The 20,990-nt window shown below is 41.0% G+C and overlaps 1 protein-coding gene across 2 annotated transcripts in view; it reads left to right on the forward strand.

Moving 5' to 3' along the window:
• The window catches only part of Rcan2 (regulator of calcineurin 2), a 240,797-nt gene extending 231,790 nt beyond the window's left edge, over window positions 1-9,007 (forward strand). For both annotated transcript variants that reach the window (XM_076858624.2, XM_076858625.2), the window contains exon 5: window positions 6,439-9,007. In XM_076858624.2, the coding sequence (XP_076714739.1) occupies window positions 6,439-6,599 (161 nt within the window). In that variant the 3' untranslated portion in view covers window positions 6,600-9,007. The remainder of the gene's footprint in view (window positions 1-6,438) is intronic.
• The last annotated feature ends 11,983 nt before the right edge of the window (window positions 9,008-20,990 follow it).

The raw sequence follows: 20,990 nt of genomic DNA on the forward strand, positions 1-20,990 counted from the left end.
AAGCACTTAGAGACTCAGACCTGTGCCTGGCATTTAGGAAGTATTCCCTAAACAGCTATATTCAAGGAACATGCCAAGTTTCTACAACACCTACTATGGCCCAGCACCAACAGAGTCCTAATAAATAGGGTAGATACCTGCATAAGTTTTCAGCTTAGTTGAAATGCTAAAAAATTTACATAAGGTAAACCACAGGAGGAAAATTCATGCATGAGTACATACTGGACATTATACAAATATCTGTGAAGGACATTGGACACAGCTAATCATTTATTGAGCATTAGTGTGTACCCTGAGCTGCAGCAACCCCCAAAGCAGCTTTGGTGATTTGGAATATAAAACATCACTAGACGAAATAACTAATGAATAATACAAAAAGGGATATCATTAAGCATTATAAATAAGTGACTCAGACCAACTTGGGGAAAGAAAATCAGAAGTTTTCTTAGAACAGGAACTTATGGTTTTCCATTTCATGGAACAGAGGCATGTAAATGGGGAGGAAAAGAGGAAAATGGAGAGAAACTTCCCAAGGACAAGTCAGAGAAGGGGGGGGAGGAGAGATCCATTTGGGGAATTAGATTACAGGGTACCTGGGCTATTCACTTGAATCTTGGGATTCAACATATCATTCACCTCTTCCTGCACTTCACAGCAGATTCTGGTGAGTGAAAGATCTTTACAATCATTTGGCTGCTTGATTCTTGAACCCTTGTGTGATGAGTTCATCGTATTGGAAATGAAATTCTTTGCAGGGGTGGGGTGGTGGTGGCAGCATTGATCAAACTAATATCACCCTGAATAATTACACTGTGCATCATGGGAGGACTTGGTAAACTAGTTGATCCATATTTCTTTATTTCCTAATCTCCTGGTAATGTGAGCATCGTCATTGCCTTGATGAGGGAAACTGAGGTGCAAAAAACATATGGCTTTCTCAGAGTCCCACTACTAGTATGTGGAAGGTGGCGTCTCCAAATTTAGTTTTAGGATGTTGATTCTGGCTGGGGAGATTAGATTCTATGGGGAGGAAAGCAACAGGGAGCCCCCTGGTGAGTGGCAGGAGGCAAGTCTCGGGCAGGGTCATCACAAGGTGGGTACACGAATAGGGGAGCGCATGCAGAAATGCTTCAAAGCAGCACTCAGAGACTTAGTGACTGAGTAGAAAGAAAAATCATTAACTGACTCCAAGTCTCTGCACCTAAAAGGCTAGAAAAAAGACAGCCTCCATGATTAATGTGAGAGCCAGGAAGGAAATGTGTGTCCATGAGGCAAATGAATAATTCTACTTTAGATATGTGAATTTGGAGAGGAAGAGGAAACTTACATGGAGATGTCAGGAAATTGGGGTGCAGATATGAAGGCAGCCTGGAATAAGCTCCTCTTAGAGGGAGGACCCGGGAAGAGTCTTGCCAGACCAGCAGTAAATGCTAAGGGATAAAGCTCCTTGCACCTGTTGGACTTTGCTGTGGTTTGGAAGTCTCCAGTGCAGGGATCCTATCTATTTCCTAGTGGACCACGTGATCTTCCTTCCCTCACAAAAGTTTTCTAAGAATCTGAACAATCAGTCTCAACCCTACTTAGTACACATACATATGGCTCTGTATCATTCCCCTATTCTAACACCTGAATTATATTGGATTTGCACAAACTGCATCAGCACACTGATGATGCTAGCATCCAAGAAGGAGCCCATCATGGCCCATGAGCCAAAGGTCCCAGTGTGATGGAGGCTTCCTGTGGCACTTGGACTGGCAGCCTCATCACACTTCCCTGTGACAGAACTACAGAGACTTCACCTCCTCCTTCTAAGAACAGGAAGCAGCCTATGGGCACCCATGTTTCCTCCTCCAGATGTGTAGGAATTGGAATGTTGTCACCAACCTGCCCCACCCACTCAAAAAAAAAAAAAAAAAAAAAGAAAGAAAGAAAGAAAAACAGAATTTGGGCATGTGTTTTGAACCCTGGCCAAGCCTCAGAAAGTTCCAAATGCTTCCATGAGAGTTTAACTTTTGGCCAGGTGCTAAAGGATTTTGTTTGGGTATTTATTTCATGGGGGTAGATAGAAAACCCTGATCAATGCATTTTTTTGACAGGTTCTGGCATCCTTTCTCTGTACAGGGTAAAGGATAGTTTGAATACAGACGAAGGAGTGAGCACAGGATAGATGAATCCTCTCATCCTTTAAAAAGAAATGCTGATCCAGGGTCCCATTCTCCCTGCATTAGGATAGGACCTGTCCCCAGCCTGGGTGGATAAGGACTCCTTGTCCCCAGCTAAGCTTAGTCGGTCCCTTTGCATGGTGACAGCGTTGACGTCAGTCCTCAGGGTAGAGGAATTAGTTGAAGCCCAAAGGGAAAAAAAAGGCCAAAAAAAGAAAAATTCAATCCAGCAAGGCTAAAGTCATTTCTTTTTAGTTTGCAGGCTCTCAGCAGCTGTTAAGCTTTGCTGGATTTTGATAGTAAGAAATTTTCTAAAAATAGAACAATGAAATGTCGGAGTTAATGGGATCACCTGGTAAAATAGCTCCACTAGTAGCCAATCTGACTATAGCCACCTGATGTGAAAGTTGCACCCCCCCCCAACATAAAGAGGTGCCCCCTTGCTGGCTTCTTCCATCCCCCACAGCTACTCAGAGAAGAAAGCCACCTCTTCCAATGTGATAATCACACTGCAACAATGGGTGTCTTTAAGGAATGCTCTGTATCTAAGCCAGGGCCCACAAAAGGTATAATCAAAAGTCAACTTTGTTGTGTGTATTTTACTGCAATTGAGGTACCAGGAGTGGGAAGACTAATATTTGCCAATAGATGAGGAAAGGGACAGGGTGTCTGGTCAGTCCTCTGGCCTGGCCCCTGCCATCACCACCACCTCAACCCCAGGACCAGAGACCTCCACACTCAATCTGCTACGGCAGAGTCCTTTCTGTGGCCTCCCCCTCTGAGGATGGCAGAATGCCATCCCCCTGCACCTCTGCAAGCCATAAGCATGACTCCCACAGCTGCTGTTTCCTCTAAGGGGCTTCTTCAAATGAGAGAAAGAAACCCTACCTGCTAAAACAAGAATTATCATCTTATTCCAGGACTTAGAAATCACATCTTCCTCTTTTATCTGAGCGTGTCTTTCATTCAGAATTGCAAAGAGTGTGTGAAAAGAAAAAGTAAGAAAGGAAATTTTTAGGCACTCTGGATGTTGTTGGACTTTGAGCAACTTGAGAGTGCCAGAAATGAGCAAGTGCTGGTGGCCAGGAGGCCTGGGGGCCTGACCTGGAGTCCCGCGCCTCTTTTCCTTTACGTGCCCTTCTTTCCCCTATCCTCTCTCTGAACTATTACCATTTTCCAATTAAAAACAAATGATGCAGAGTGGAAGAAGTAAAGGGGCACATTAGTGTGTGCCAGTACCCTCAGGGGACCACAGTCCCTTGCTATCCCACATAGCCATGAAACTCTGGCCACTCAGACACAGAAACAACCAGAAGCATCAGGGGGTGCTAAATACAAATGAAGATTCCACTAAATCAGAATTCGCAAGATTGCATCCCATCCTGGCAATCTGTTCTTAACAAGCACCTTGAGTAAATTATCAGATGGTTGTGAACCACTGTTTCAAGCTGCCACCAACCAGGTCTGCCCACCCTCAGCCCAGAGCCTCTCCCACACCTGTCGGGCAAAGCTAGTTTCATGCAGGTTCCTCTCCGTAGCAATACCTGATATATTTCTTTTATCCTGGAACTTTGATAATGGAGTACTTTTAAGATGGGACAAAATACTCTAGGGAAGAGGGGACCCACACTATTAAATGAACTTTCCGTGACATCAAGCGGTGTTCCGTGCCTACACGTCTGCGCAGTACAGTAACTGCCAAGTGGACCGCAGCCTGATTAGGTTAGCGCTCACTCTCTATTCCTGCTTTCCAAGTAGCCCGAGTGATTGACATGCACCTGGTTCTGCCACAGGCATCCTACTTCTGTCACTGTCCTCACCTGCATCCAAACTAGTCCACCTCAGCTCCCACATTTCACCACATCTAGACTGCAAGCTGCAAATCTTCATAAGCCATAGTCCGATGGCTCTGCCTAGTTCTTTTCTTTTTTTTTTTTTTTTTTTTTTTTTTTTTTTGCTACTACCAGTTCCAGAGAAATGCTGGAGTTGTGAAACATTCACTGTCCCTCACCCAGAAAAGCCTTCCCTCAACACAGCAGGATGCTGGGGGTGCAGACTCTGAACAGAAAGAGAACCCTCTTAGCAGGGTGTGGCTATATTAGTTTGCTAGGGCTGCCCACAAAGTACCACTAACTGAGTAGCTTTCACAACAAAAATTGGTTGACTCAGTTTTGGAGGTCCACAGTTCAAGATCAAGATGCACACGGGGTCATGCTCTCTCTGAAAGTTTTGTACGAGATCTGTTCCAGCACCCTTTCCTGACTTCTGGTGGTTCTTGGCTATGACAGCATAACTCCAAATGGCATTCTCCCTGGGTGTGGACCAGTCTTTGTTGTAGCAGGACTGATTCTAATATCCTCTTATTAATTTAATCAACTGCAAAGTCCCTCTCTCCAAATAAGTTCACATTCATAGGACATGGAGGTCAGGACTTCAACATCTTTTAGGGGGGCACAATTCAACCAATAACAAGGATGACTCTGGTGTGTCCATCCCTTCCTGTATCACTTAGAAGAGCTCTGATACCTATTACGTTATTAGTGCCCCTCATTCTCTGTCAGTACCAGAATTTTCAAAGGTCCCTTGTAGAGTTTGCCATTTTCACCACTGTTGCTTACCGAGATGGGTTGCCCAGAAGCACGTAACCAGTGTCCTGCTGCCACAGCTGACAATACTTGTTCAAGCAGTCCAGCAGAATCACTTTCCACTAAAGACAGGAAATCAGACAAGACTCCTGGACTGGATGGTGTCTGGTCTTTATCTGGGAAGGAGGGCAGGATATAGGGAGATCTCAGAAAGAGGTGAGACTATGCCAAGTATAAATAGCTAGTTTTAGTGGGTATAATAATGTAGCTATTGTGATTAGGGGGCAACAGGTAAACTGGTTTGACCAAGCAAAAAAGGAAGAAATGGACTAAGACATGTGGACATGCTCAAATGAGTCCTGGAGAGCCACCAGCCAGGAGGATATCTGGAAGACATCATTTTTAGATTATTTTTTTCTATTGATTTGTGAGGATTGGAAATGAAGGATATGGGGGAAAGATAAAGATGTCGATGGTTAATCTGAGAAGTTTTAAGCATGAAGACTGAGAATGGTCCCCTTCTCTTGCCCCTCCACCTGGAGGTCGTCTATTTGTCATACCCAAGTCAACTGTCACCTCTAATAAGAAGCATGTCAAAATTACTTGCTGTTTAAATTGGGTACCATAGACCTTAACATGCATTACCACCCTAACACTCTCCATGTTACATTCTGATTCTTTCTGTTTCCCCTGGACAGTGCTTTCATTGTACTTTGTGGTCTTTATGACCAGCAATGACAAGACCATGGGAGATGCTCAATAAACACCTACTGAAATGAAACCGAAAGCCCGTTGCATCACAGTGATTTGATTATAAAATGAGCCAGTCAAAAATGAGATATTTTTAAACTGGAAAGGGCTTTGATGGTCACCTAACCCAGTTATCCAGTAAACACTACAAATTCTGGACAAATGATAATCTCATCTTATTCTTCCTGGGGGCAGCCATGGCTGTAAGAATTGAAGAGCTGGAGAGAAACTTAGAGACTACCCTATCCAAAAGATGAAGAAGTAAAGCGATTAGCTTTTGGTTACTCAGCAATTAGTAGCAAGACTAGAAATAGAAATTAATATGATGTTCTAGGTTCATCAGCTTCCTGTCACTATGATAAAGTACCTGAGATAATCAAGTTCATAGGAGAAAAGACTTATTTTGACTCATGATTTCAAAGATTTCAGTGCATAATATTTGCCCCTGTTGCTCTGGGCTCGTGATAGCCCATATATCATGGTGGGAGCAGGTGGTGGAAACCTAATCACCTCATGGTGGACTGGAAACAGGAAGGGACTGGGGTCCCCTTCAAGGGCCCAACCCTAATGACCTAATTTCCTCCTACTAAGACCCACTCTTAAAGGTTTTAACAACTCCCAATAGCACTTAGGAAGGGGGCCATCCCTTCCATACTTGGGCTTTGGGGGAATATTTAGGATCCAAATAATGGCATGGCCAGACTCATTTGGTCCTCAAGGGGTTAAATGGCTTGTTGAGGGTTGTACAGGGGCTAGGTGGTAGAGCTGGGGTACAATTCAGATTGATCGCATTCTGTTTCCTATACACCACGCTATCCCCATGTATGACCCCAGACTTTCTGAAGCACTGCTACGTGCCCTTCTTACTTCCTGGGCAAACCTTGCCAGAGGATCTGCTGTGAAACCCTCCCTCCTTCTCACCCATGTCCCTTGCTTTCCAGGAGAGAAGTACGAGCTCCACGCGGGAACAGAGTCCACCCCAAGTGTGGTTGTGCATGTGTGCGACAGCGACATAGAAGGAGAGGAGGATCCAAAGACTTCCCCAAAGCCAAAAATCATCCAAACCCGGCGTCCGGGCCCGCCACCCTCTGTGTCCAACTGAGCTTACTGCTCCACCTTGAGTATAAAATCCGTCTCTTCTTTATCATGCTTTTTCCCCCTCCCTGTTGTTTGTCAGAGAAAAAAAAAATTAATTGCCTTTAAATCCCTGGGTGTTTGGTTGTTTGAGATTCCTTCCTTGTAATCAAGCCTCTCGGACAAAAGGGCTAGGAAAAGGTGATATGTCTCCCGATCATATCATACCCATTAAGTATAATTCATTATTTAGAAGGTTCTAGAAAAAGTAGTATTTTCTTATTAAACAATCAGCACAGCCTATATCTTTGTTCTCTCATGTTGATCCAAGCCAGACACATCGATAACAAGCAGTACCTGTGTTGTTTGTGAGCCTTTTCAGTCCCAGTCCTATGTGCGTGTTGTTTTTTTCCTGGCCACTCAAATAGGACCATAAGTAAACTTGACTTTGACTGCATGAGATATCCCTATCTGGTCTCTCTCAGTCCTCTGCATCCCGACATTCCCAGGACATGCATGATCACCAGCATTTGTTTTCATGATTTGAGGATATACTCTAACTCACAGGTTATCAGCATCCAGCCATGTCCTACCTAGAATAGGAAAAAAATAATCCGTATCATCCAGCTTGACAAGTCTGGGTATAGTCACTATTTTGAGTCAATATTTCATAGCTCTGTTAAAATTCCTGGAGGCAAAATTGAGCTTGGCCCCAAAGATATTCCTCAATAGAGTTTGAACATCATTTCCATGTAGAACTTCCCAGTCTCATTGGGGAGGCTTGTCCAGGGTGATAGAGACCGATTTCAGACGAACTATTTATTATCAAAGTCTCTCATGGTGTCTGAACCGATTGTTTTTTCTCTTTGTATATTTGTACAAATGTTTCAGCTGTGCTTTTAAAATCTGGATGTTTTTTATTTAGTGGTTGTTCAGCCATTAGCTGCTTAAAAACATGATATGTGCATTGCTTATGAATGCATTCATATACTATTGCAGATAATCTGATAATATCACACTATTATGGATAATACTGAATTTTAAGAGGGCACGACAACATCATATGCCAATACATGAATGATTAGCCAACATCTTTGCTATTCAGCCCACTTGTTTTTAAATAATGATGCAAGTGTCAGTTGTAGACGATTTAAAGTTAGCTAAATCTCCAGAATGTAGCAACAGCTGAGCATATTCAAACAGGGAAAGGGTGAGAGATAAATGTATGCCAATCCTGCTCACGCAATGCCCGTATGCTCAAAAAAGTTTTGTTTTCGTTACATGTGATTTTTCTATTTCTCCAGCCCAAAGTGCATTACAGAAGATACACCTAGAGAACCATTAACTTCTGCTGTATGTGCCAGGCCTCATCTACTCCTGTACATTAATAAATTACCTTAGATGCAATTACAAATTATGATGGAGTGAGGAAGTACTTTCATGACCTAAGCCTCAGAAAAACACACAAGAACAATAATGCAGCCAACTGATTGAAGAGTTGTTGTGGTTTTTGCCTAGGGTGTATGTTAGTGTCCTCAGAAACTTAAAACATAGACTGATCACTCAGAAATTAAAAGTCCGTTCTACTGTGAATATAGCAATATAGTACTGGACACAGTACAGGTGAAACTGAGGAGAGCTTTGCTTGTAAAATCCTAAGTTTCTATAGGAAAAATGAAGACTCCTTGTAAAAATAAAATCTGAGGAGTATGTTATCAGCAAATGCTTTGACTTTCCTTTGCTGTGGAGGTTTCTGGATTTTCATTGGCAAGATTATGTATTTCACGGTGGAGGAATGGCGCCCTCTAATGGAGGAATGTTGCATTTGGCTATTTAGATGACAGAACTACAGCCATCCATCCACCTTTGGGGGCTGAATCTCAGCTGACTGCTGGTCATTGAGTTTTTAAGAACCTTGAATATTTTTCAGAATGCAGGTTCTGAAAAAAAAAAAAAAAACTAGGTGAGAGAAAATTTTGGGAAATGATTTTTTTGAAATTTTTTAAAACAGTCGTATCAGACATTACTGACAATTTAGTAAAAGTTGAAGTGACCATTCTGTGTAGTCACAAAAACTTGGTGGCATGTATGACCTAGGTGGTGAGTCTGGGTATTGCCACATGTCCATGTTAACCTGTCTCAGATCCAGCAACTCCTTCACTAGGTTGGACTTTGGGGGGAAGACAGAGGGGTTTTTCTCAGGGGAGCAGTAGGGAATGGGAAGCGCCTGCCATGTTTGAGTGGAACCTCCTCACGCTGTGAAAGTCTCAGTTGCCTCGGCATTTCCATGACGCACATTATGCAAACCTCTTTAGCACTATTTTAAGTTTGAAAAGTTTTAAAATGAAGGGGAAGGGGAAGATTTCCACCAACTGAATCATTTGTGCACGTGTATAGCTCCAAGAGCTTAGACTTCAAATATATCTGGTGAATGACTCTTGGTCCCTGTGGTGTCATTTCTTTGTTGTCTTCCTGAGTTGAATATTCCTGATGGGTAACTATAAAGGAGTGCGACTCGGCTATGTTCTGTCCAAGAAATTACCAACGTATGGGATTAACCCATCTAGGTTCTCTCTGAAATGCACCATGGCGGGTGGGAGGGCAGTTGGAAGGAAGAATTGAGCAAGGCCAGGCAGGATGAGGCAGGCTTCCATAAAGGGACAGAAGAGCTCTCAGCTTTATCGCCATGTTGCAAGCCTCTTGATTTCAAAAGCCATGTTAAGAGTGCCAGAAACCTCTTTCAACATCTCTTTAATATGTTCTTTAATTAAAAACAGGACCTCTCTACAAGAGAAAGATTACACAGAACACAAAAAGCAATGAACATAATCTAAAAGATTGATATATTAGCTTTTATTAAAATTAAGAGTCTCTGTTCATCAAATGACACCATCAGGAAAAGGAAAAAAAAAACCTTCAGTCTGGGAGAAGACAGTTGAGACACATGGAGCAGTTAAATAACTCCTATCCAAAATGTACAAAGAACTACAATTAGAAGGTTTTTTTTTTTTTCTAAAAGTCAACCTCCTAAAAAAAATGATACTTGGCACATAAAGGCAATTCATATACACACACACACACACACAGATGAAATACCCTAGTGACCCATGAAATATCCAACTGACCCATAAACATTTTAAAAGACGCTCAGTATCATTTCTTATCAAAAGCAAATTAAACCCCCAAAAGAGATACACCATACTTTTATCAGAATGGCTAAAATTAACCATGAGGAAATATTAAGTGCTAGTAAGGATATGGAGGTAGGGGGTGTTCCAGGGCACTGCTGGTGGGAGTATAATTGGTCCTGCCACTTTGGAGGTACCTAATAAGTCAAAACGCATGCCTGTCTGGGAGCTAGTCCACACTGGAGCCTGAACCCAGCAGGTCTGAGTGAGTACTCATAAAATACTTGTAAAATAATGTCCCTAGCAGAGTTGCCAGTAGCCATTAACTGGACAAATCCACAGTCATTCCACTGCATAATACTTACATAAACTGTGGAATATTTACACAAAGGAATTTATAGGGCAACAGAAAACACAAATTACTGATGCAACATGCAACTCAAAAGCAAGTATTTAAAGGAGGTAAGAAATGGTCAAAACTGACCTATATTAATAGGCATTATAATAGTGGTTATCTTCAGTAAAGAATTAACCCAGAGGGAATAGATGGAAGCTTCCAGGATGCCATAGACATCCCACATATTGATCTGGACCTCCATGGATAGACATGAAATTTCTTTAAAATTTATGTAATGTTCTGTAGAAGGTTACCTCTCAAATAAAACCTCAATGAGAATAGGGAGGGAGAAGCCACTCATCACCAAGGGGGTTTGAAATGTTGTCGTCTAACGTCTGTGAAAGATTTCCATATTCACAAAGTCTGCAATTAAAGTCTATAAATATTTTCAATAGAAGTCACAAGAGTTAAGCACAGGGTGAAGCACTGTTCATCTAAAGAACTCATATGCCATCTGTCTGGTGACGACCAGCTATTGTCCCTGCCACCCAGGAGTAGAGTCCAGTATGGAAAGAGACAAGCACTTAAGTAGGCAAATAGTCCCAAATTCTGATGGTTGTGTACAGTGAAGAAAACCAAGAGCTCACTGTGTGAGAATCAAATCGGAGGAGTGTGGTCAGCATGGCCTCCCAGAAAAGAAGCCAGCCATGGATGGTAGAGGACCATCCCAGATGAAGGCTATGGATGGGAAACCTTGTCAGGTTGGGAGACCCTTAGGATAACCTCAGGATCGGAGGGTGAGTGTGACCTCACATGAGGTTATAAGAGCAGGTAGGCCCCAGGCTCTGGAGCTGGGGAGCCAGGCTAGGAAATTGGGAATATGTTTACAGTATAATCAGAATGATTTTCAGCAGTGGGGTTATATGATCCCATTCATCTTGTGTATCCTAAAGCAAGAAAGTTCCCCTGCCAAAGGCAGAGTCCCTAGCACAAGGGCCTGACCTCTCTTGCCTACTGCCAGCTTGCAGTTTTTAATCACCATACCCTTATCCACCAATAAGCTCTCAGCACTGATATCCTTGGGCAGTGTCTTATTGTGGATCTAGGAAAAAAATTTTTTAAAAAATCCCTTCTCTTCCTCAGTCATTTAGAAAGCCTTGGTGCAGGAAAGGGGGACAGGGCAGGTGATAATGGATAATAAGTCCATGGTTCAGGAAAGCATTCGTTTAGTTGCTGGTACAGAGTGTCCCTGCCAGAAGCCACCGTGCAGAGCATCACTGAACACTTGGCAGACTCACACTTTAAATTTATGCAATCTGAGGAAGGGAAAAATTCATGCAAAAAGTTTTCTGTCAAACTTGTTCATCTCCTTTCAAAGATATTCTGGGGAAGTTTATTGGAATTGACGCAGAAGCTTAGGTGTCTCTAGAAGGTATGCAGGATTAATTGTGAATTCACGTGTGTGCACACACATGCATATTTTCTACAGATTGGAAATAGGAAACCCAAAATAGGCTGAATGGTTGAAAAGCTTTATGTTAAAAAAATTCAGACATAATACCCCCTTAGCTTTCTGCATTATTTTCCATTCTCACCTGATAATTGAGTTTGACCATTTTTAGAGTTGACTAGTTGCAATTATTAGTCAAATCATTACTGTTTCCAAACAGTCTCATCTGCCTAAGAGGTCTTTCACATTCAAGGAAGGATTATATCCATCTCCCCAATGCTGCCAAGTTTTACATCCCCACAGTCCACGTAACGTGCTGCACTGGATGCTATGGTGCGAGTCCCAGCTTTCCTCTTCAGGGTAAATGTCCCCAGATAATGGAGATGTGTGCAGTTCACAACACCCCCACTGCCTGGCCAGATTGTAGCTGGAAAGATGACCCCACCCAAGAGGGAACCTGCATGGTGTGACTAGTCAAAGAGGGATGGCCATGCCTGGCCCCTCAATTCCAGAGCTACCTGTGGGTTCAGCTGAAGCCTCTGCATCTCAGTTTGATTCTTCCCTCTGCCAAAACCCGATCCCTTTGCTCCATCACCGTGTGGCCCCTAAAGGCTCCCACTATGCTTCCTGTATGTACATCATCCTCTCAAGAGTCTGTGTCCTGCAGAACCTAGCCTAATGCACCCCAGTGCCTTCTCTCCATCACTTTGAGCTCTCTGGAATTGCTCTTTTCCCTTGATCATCACCTTTGCATGCTGAATTTGGATTCATTATACTAAGGCTTAGCAGCTTTACCAAAAGCAAACCAAAAGGGTGTTGTAGAACCATCTGTCCTCCAGATAGTGGCATCTGTACTTCCTTTGGGAATGCACTTCCCTCCTACTCCAAGACCTGGCTATTCAGCTAGAAACACACAGAACCCGATTCCAGTACATTCCCATGCCTGCCCAATCTCCAGGACCCAAGGAATGTTCTAGGGATGGTCATATGATCTAAACCAAGTGAATCAGAACGAATATCAGGATTGTTGCTAGTACTAAAGAGAAAGAGAACATATTTATACTTAGATTACTAAATTGAACAATATAAATCTGAAGCTACCGTGTGGATAATAGGCTTCCTCTTAGAATGAGGACAATACAGAAAAATAAGGGTTAAAAGAACTAATGCCAAATATTCCAAAGAATTGAAATACTTCAAAACTCATTCTACAAGGCCAGAATTACCCTGTTACCAAATCAGACGAGGATGCAATTTAAAAAAAGAAAACTATAGATCAACACCCCTGATGAACACATATCCAAAAACTGTTAAGAAAATACTAACAAATCAAATTCAATAGCACAGCAAAATATCATTCACCATAATCTAGTTGCTTTTATCCCAGGGATGTGAGGATGGCTTAATGTACATAGTATGCTTTGGATCTTAACTATATCCCAAAAGGCCCATAAGCTAAAGACTTGGTCACCAGCTTGTGGCACTACTGGAAGGTGGTAGAACCCTGAAGAGGTGGCGCCTAGTAAAAGAGAAGGCTTTGGGGACTCAGCCCCACCCTGCATGCTCTCTGTTTGCTCCCTAGCCACCATGAAGTGACAGCATTGTCCTACCATGTACTCTCCTATGTTCTGCCTCAACACAGGCCTAAAAGCAATGGAACCAACCGACTGTAAACTGAAACCATGAGCCAAAATGACCTCTCCCCCTTTAAGTTGATTCTTTCAGGTATTTTGTCATCCAAGGAATGCTGACCTATATAATGTGCAAATAAATAATCATAATAGGTTTCATCAACAAAATAAAGGATTAAAATCATAAGATGTTTTTATCTTATACAGAAAACAGTATTGAATAAAATTCAAAATCCCTTCATGATAAAAACCCTGGATAAATTAAATATAGAAGTATGGTACTTCAACGTAATAAAGGCTACATATAACAAACCCACAGTCAACATCATATTCAATGGGGAAAAGCAGAAAGCATTTCGTCTAAGATCAGGAACAAGACAAGAATGTCAATTTTCATCACTCTTACTTAATACAGTTCTAGAAGTTTTAGCCAAAGTGATTGGGTGAGAGAAAGAAACAAAAGGCATGCAAATCAGAATGGTGGAAGTCAGTCCTGAGATGATCATATCTGTCAACAGGAAAACCTAAAGAATTCTCCAAAAGAGTATGAGAACTGATAAATTCAGTAAAGCAGCAGGATACAAAAATCAACATACAAAAATTGGTAGCTTTTCTATACAACATTAACAAATTCACTGAGAAAGAAATCATGAAAGCAATCCAATTCACAATAGCTACCAAAACAACCACCAACAACTAGGAATAAATTTAACCTGAGAAGTTAAAGACCTCTACAGTGAAAATTGCAAAACACTGATGAAAGACATTGAAAAAGGTACAAACGAATAAAAATACCTCCCAACTTTATGAATTGGAATAATTAATATCATTAAAATGTCCCTACTTCTCAAAGCAATATACAGATTCAATGCAATCCCCATCAAAATTGCTATGACATTTTTTGCAGAACTAGAGAAAAGAATCCTAAAATTCATATGGAAGCACAAAAGAACCTGAATAGCCAAAATAATTTGAGTAAAAAGAACAAAGCTGGAGGCATCACAATATTCCAAGACATACCAAAGGAGCTATGGAGGCCAAAACAGGATGGTATTAGCATAAAAACAGACACACAGAGCAATGGATCAGAATAGAGAAACCAGAAATACACCCCCACATCTACATCCAACTGATTCTCAACAAAAGTGCCAAAATTACACCTTGAAAAAAGAAACTGCCTCTTCAAAAAACAGTGGTGAGAAAACTGGATATCCACATATAGAAGACTGAAACTTGACCCCTGTCTCTCAACCAGTACAAAAATCAACTCAAAATGGATCAAAGACCTAAATAAAAGATCTGAAACTACTAGAAGAAAACATGAGGGAAAGATGCCCTTTAGTGGATGAATGGATAAAAAAAAAAATGTGGTATATATACACAATGGAATTTTACCCAGCAATAAAAAAGAATAAAATCATGGCATTTGCAGGTAAATGGATGGCATTGGAGAAGAAAATGCTAAGTGAAGTTAGCTAATCTCAAAAAAACAAATGTCAAATGTTTTCTCTGATATAAGGAGGCTGATTCATAGTGGGGTAGGGAGGGGGAGCATGGGAGGAATAGATGAATTCTAGACAGGGCAGAGGGGTAGGAGGGAAAGGGAGGAGGCAGGGAATTAGCAAGGATGGTGGAATGTGATGGACATCATTATCCAAAGTACATGTATGAAGACACAAATTGGGTGTCAACCTACTTTATATACAAACAGAGATATGAAAAATTGTGGTATATATGTGTAATAAGAATTGTAATGCAAAAAAAAAACAAAGTACATGTATAAAGATATGAATTGGTATGATCATACTTTATATACAAAGACATGAAAAATTGTGCTCTATATGTGTAATAAGAATTGTAATGCACTCTGCTGTCGTGTATTTTAAAAAAATGAAATCAATTAAAGAAAAGAAAAAGAAAACATGAGGGAAACACTTCAAGACATTGATAAAGAAAATGATTTCTTGGCTAGGACCCCCAAAGCATAGGAAATGAAAGCAAAAACTGAAAAATGAGATTACATCAAACTAAAAAGCTTCTGCACAGCAAAGGAAATAATCAACACAATTAAAAGATAACCTACAAGTAATAAAGAGGATGTGGAGAAAAAAGAACTCTTAAATACTGTTGGTAGGATTGTAAATTAGTACAATGATTATGGATAACAGTATGGAGATTCCTCAAAACACTAAAAAATAGATCTACCATATGACCCAGTAATCCCACTGCTGAGCATATATCCAAAGGGAATGAATCAGCATACCAAAGGGACTCCTGAATGCCCATGTTTATTGTGGTGCAATTCACAATAGTTAAGGTATGAAATCAGCCTAGATGCCCATCAATACATGAATGCATAAAGAGTGGTATATGTATATATACACACACATACTGAGTAGTGCTACGCATATGATATTATATCATGACTAAAATAAAATACTGCCATTTTGTCATTTGCAGCAAAATGGACAAAACTAGAGGAATTTATGTTAAGTGAAATAAACCAACAAAGAAAGATAACTACCACATATTCTTTCATACAGAGAAGCTAAGAAAAGGTTACCAAAATGTAGAACAGGGATTATGTTGCCAAAAGCTTGGTCCTTGTCCTCAATGCCAATTAATGCCAATTTAGTAATGAGGACATGGTTTTGAGAAAAAAGGAAAAAGTTTCTTTATTGCTTCCCTAGCAAAGGAGAAACACAGGGACTCCTGTCCCTGAGGATGTGATTCTGTCCATCAAGAGGAACATGGGGGATTTTAAAGGAACTCTTCAAAGGCTACATTCCAGGTGTGCCCTGACAGGGGGTCCCAGGGCATCCTGGGGGGTGTGTTAGGATTCCCCTGTTAATTTGAGAGATATTTACTTCCCAGATCCTCCGCAGATATCTTCTTCCTATGGAGCACAGATAACACAGGGTAATCTTGTTCCCCGCCCCCAGGTTAGGGAGAGGAGGAGAGAGAAAAGGAAAACATATCCCTTTTAAAAATAAGTCTCAGAACTATATCCAAAAGATGAGGTGAACCACTAGAGATTGGAAAGGGTGTGAATGGAAGAGTTTGGAAAATAGTAGCATTTGATCATTATGCTATAGGCATAAATGGAACTCTCACACTAAACCCCATTAATATGACATGTTAATATTATTTTAAAATCAGAATTCTTTTGTATAACCTGGTCTTTCCTCCCTGGAAACTTTCAAGATGTCTTTGTCCCAACTATTCTGAAATTTCATGGATAGGATTCCATATGGGTCATTTCAATCTAGAAATTCTTCTCTTTCAATTATGACATTTTTCTTGAACCTATTTTTAAAGCTTTCTTTCCCTCCATCGCCTCTTTTCTCCCTTCTGGAATATTATTTGAATTTTAGATCTTCCAAAAGTATGTTCTTCCCCACCCACCACCCTCACCCCACTCTGCAATTTTCTCTCTGATTTTTTTGTTCTATTTTTCTGGGAAATTTATTCAACTTTATCTTCCACCCCTTCTATTTAATTTTCACCATTGATATGTATTTTATTTCTGATAAGATTTTCCATTCCTGGAATGTTTTTCTATTGCCTCCTGCTCCTATTTTGTGAATATGAAGCTTTCTCCTATCACCAGAGATATTATTTTGTTCTCTTTTTTTTTTTCCTATTTCCTACATATTCTTCTAATTCCTTTGGTTTTTTGGGGTTTTTTTTGTTTTGGTTTGGTGGAATATAAAGGGGTTGAACCTATCTATGTACCACTAAGCTACATTCCCAGAAATTTTTTATTTTTATTGTGAGGCAGGGTCTGTTTTGACCTTAAACTTGTCATCATCTCCTGCCTCACTCAGCTTCCCAAGTCACTGGGATTATAGGTGTGCACCACCATGACTGGCTTCTCCTATTTCCCTTAATTTTTTAAAAAAATATCCGTGGGCATGTGTTTGAAGAGTGGTTCTTAGAGAGTTTGTCCCTGGGGTCCTCAAGTTTGAGACATGAATTGTCACAACAGGGTTTTATACTACTGGTAGGTAGAGGCCTGGGGTGCTGCTAATCACCTTGAAATGAGTAAGAAATCTCCGAAACAAATGTTATTTAGCCCCAAATATCATTAGTATTAAGGTTGATATCATTAGTATTAAGGTTGAAAACATTCTGTTTAGAGATTTTTCTCAAAAATCTAGATATTTTCTCATCTCAGCAGAGTAAATTCCTGAAAATGGACCTTGACAATCTTCTCTCACTTGGAATATGTTAAAGCGAGAAATGTGTCACAAAGTTACCTGGGTATTATGGTTTAGATCGAATTATGTCCCCAAAGAGCTTATGTGTCAAGCAATATAGCAATGTTCAGAGGTGAAAAAGATTGGATTATAAGAGCTGTATCCTTGTCAGTGGATTGACCTTCATCCATTGGATGGATTAATAATTGAATGGACTACTAGCGGATAACTAGAGGCATGAGGGGAGGAAGTAGGTCATTTGAGGTATGTCACTTTGGACTACATCCATCCCTGGCCCCTTCCCCTCATTCTCTCTGCTTCCTGGCTTTCATGAACTGAGCAGATTTCTTCTGCCACTATCTTCTACCATGATATTCTGTCTCATGTCAGGCCCAGAGTAATGCAGCCAGCCAACCATCAAACTCTCAAACTGTGAGCCCCAAATAATTTTTTCTTCCTCCAAGTTGTTCTTGCAGGTATTTTGGTCATAGCAATTGAAAACTGACATGCTAGGTGAGGTCAAAGATGAGATAAGCAAATGAAGACTTCAAATCTCTCTCCATCTCCCACAAATGATAACAGAACTGTGGGGAAAAAAAGTATTTTGTACTGGAAGAGTTTTCTAATGGCCTATATTGTACTGTTTAATTCCTTCCATATTGTATCTTTTGGAGCAATAATGTCTCTAAGTCTACAGAAGTACATTTGTCTATTTGTTCTTTTGTTACAATTCCTAATCATTAGATGTGCCTCATTTGGGGCATTAACTAGACCATTGAAATCCACTGATGGTGCTTAAAAAAATGATCTAGAAAGATACCATAATGAAAAAGAAAAGAAAATCTAGCATTTAGCCTTTTTTTGCTGATGAATAACATTTATTGAATACTTTGTACCCAATGCTACCCCTTATGTGGATTTTTCTTATTGAAACCTCATGGCCATCTAATAAAGTTGATTCTTATTATTCCTGTATTTTTCAGATGAGAAAGCCTAAATTAACAGAAGTTAAAAAGTCCAGAGTTTTGTATTTTAAGCTCAGACAGTCCGAGTCTGAAGCCTACAGTTTGAAAGACACCCCACCCTACCCCACCCCACCGGGAGGATAAGTAGAGACAGCATAGGAGTCACAGCAGTGTCTAGCCCAGACCTGGCTACTGTGCCTCAGGGTTTATAGAGTACTGTCACACATGTGATATTGTTTGAACTCAATGCCCACAGGAAAAGAGCTGATGTCAAGGCAGAATGCCCTACACTAAACAGCTTGGTGGCCACAAAACAAGGTATAAGATCTCCAGGGAGAGTGACCGGAACGCTCAGGCACTCTCGTTCATCCTGTCCCCATAGATGCTCTTGCCTCATGCTGTGTCTGTAAGTAGACATTGGCTTTCAGCTTAGCACACAACGTTGGTTCATGCCTGCCATATTTCTGCTATCCCCGGGAACTTTCCAGGAGTGATATGCTCAGGTGAAGAGAGCTCAGATCTGATCTGCTAACCTTGCTGTGCTTTGTTTCTGAAACTGGATAGTGGAATTTAGCAATGATCCATAGATCCATAGGCAGAAAGAAACATGCAAAAGACCAGGTCTTAGTCTCCTATGCTCAGACAGGATTTGATCTGTTCAGGGCCCATGGTTATCAATTCTTGGGTACAAAATAGGTGGGATACAAAAATGTGGAAAAGGGCAGTGACATTATGTTGAGATTAATGAGTGACCAGAGTAGCTCCAGCAACTGGCCAGCCTTGGGTTGCAGAGGTCTGGCTGTGATTTGATGCCACTTGGTGGTCGTGTTTGCCCTCTGCAGCTTAAATACCAAGAAGGACAATTCCAAGTCCTGTGGCTACCTGGGACTCCCAGGACAGCAGTGACAATTCTAGGAATCCCCTTGTAGTAGTCAGTCCAATTTGAAAAATCATAAGAATTCTACAGACACAGGAACTTTCCCCTTCCTTGATTCTGGTTCCTTTTCTCCCTATCCTGTCGTCTTGAAGATAAAATTTGAGCCTGCTCCTGTTAGTGCAGGGAAGCTTGGCAGATACAGGATCCAGATACCAAATGTTCACTTTGTATTCTCTCAGGAGCCTCCAGTGGAATTTAAAATGCTTCTTAAGCTGGAACTCCCATCAACTCATACTGAAATCTCTGCTTTTAATGGATCAGGTATCCATTCTATTTTAGTAGGACTGCATTTTCTTATGAATCCCCAGGGAAGGAATGTATGATCTTCTCAATGATTCCTTTATATGTCTTACAATTGTGTGGTTACATAACTGCTTCTTGTATTGACCACATCCTTCCACAAACACATGGCAGATGCTTTGAGGACAAGAATTCCATCTCATCTTTCTCAGCTTGACCATAAGCACCTGGCCCTGTGCAGAGCATCTAGCAGGTCCTCAATAAATCTTTGATGGATAAAATGGGTAAATAAATCAGATGATTTATAGTCCCAGTGGCATTTACAAATCTCATAATAAAACTGCCAATAAGACTGAATGAAAACTATTCATCTTTTATTTAAAAAAAAAATAAGACCTGATCTAGTCTCACAACTTCTTCAATATCAGAGTATCAGGGAGGAGGCCCTCTTCCATTCATTCAGAAACATTCACTGTAGACTTCCTTATGTCCAAAACTATAATAGTCTTTGAAAAAGACTATTTTCTTGATGAAAAAGACAGTCCAAGATCCTGTTATAACTGAGCTGACTTTTTGTAGGCACTTGGTAGCGGGAAAGTATCAAGAACTCATGTTCACCTTCCCCCCAAAATCCATATGTTTAAATCATAAACCACAGTGTGAGGGTATTTGGAGACAAAACCTTTGAGGAGATAGTTAATGTTAAATTAGATAATGAGTGCGGGGGCCCTAACTCTATAGCAGCGGTGTCCTCACAAGAGGAGGAAGAAACTCCAGAGACTCCCCCACACCTGCACACAGAAGAAGGCAGCTTCCTGCCAACCAGGAAGGAAGGTCTCACCTGAAGGTGACTCTGATGGCAGCTTGATCTCAGACTTTCAGCCTGCAGAACTGTGAGAAGATAAATCTCTGTTGTTTAAGCCACCCAGGGTACAGCACTCTGTTAGGGAAGCCCAGGCTAATGAATATCATAGCCATTGATGCTTTCTATAAGAACATGGTGGGTAGAGAGGAAAGGAAATTGCTTACAGAACAAGCATACCGAGTGATTTCAGTCAACAACTGGATTTTTTTCTTCCTCTCCATGCATTTCCAGTGGGAAAATCTACAAGTTTCTTTGATGCTCTGCTTGGTGACTTGGCCTCCTCAGTCCTGTCCAAAGCCCTTTGAGGTGGTTTTGTTTAGGGTTTATCCACCTCCTGAGGCTCAAATACTCCTCCTGCAGCGTGGCTGGCCTACTTCCTGCACCAGCTGCTGCTTAGAGTCTGATCTAAATATAGCTGCATCCCCTCGGGGTTTTCTCATTTCTCCAGTGAGTTTAATGATTTGATTCTCCATCCTGGTTTTAATTGGCCAAGGCAGGTAATTTATTTCTATATCTAAGCAATCTCTCTTCACCAAAGACAGTCTGCCCGTCCCTTGGCTCTAACAATCAAATAGGCATATAGCCTCTTACTGCCACAGGGCCTGGCCCTACTCCCTCGGTAAACTCTGGGTATATTTGTCTTCCATTGCCATTTGATAAGTGATCA

Source organism: Callospermophilus lateralis, chromosome 6, assembly GCF_048772815.1.
Source record: "Callospermophilus lateralis isolate mCalLat2 chromosome 6, mCalLat2.hap1, whole genome shotgun sequence".
Classification (NCBI taxonomy): Eukaryota; Metazoa; Chordata; class Mammalia; order Rodentia; family Sciuridae; genus Callospermophilus; species Callospermophilus lateralis.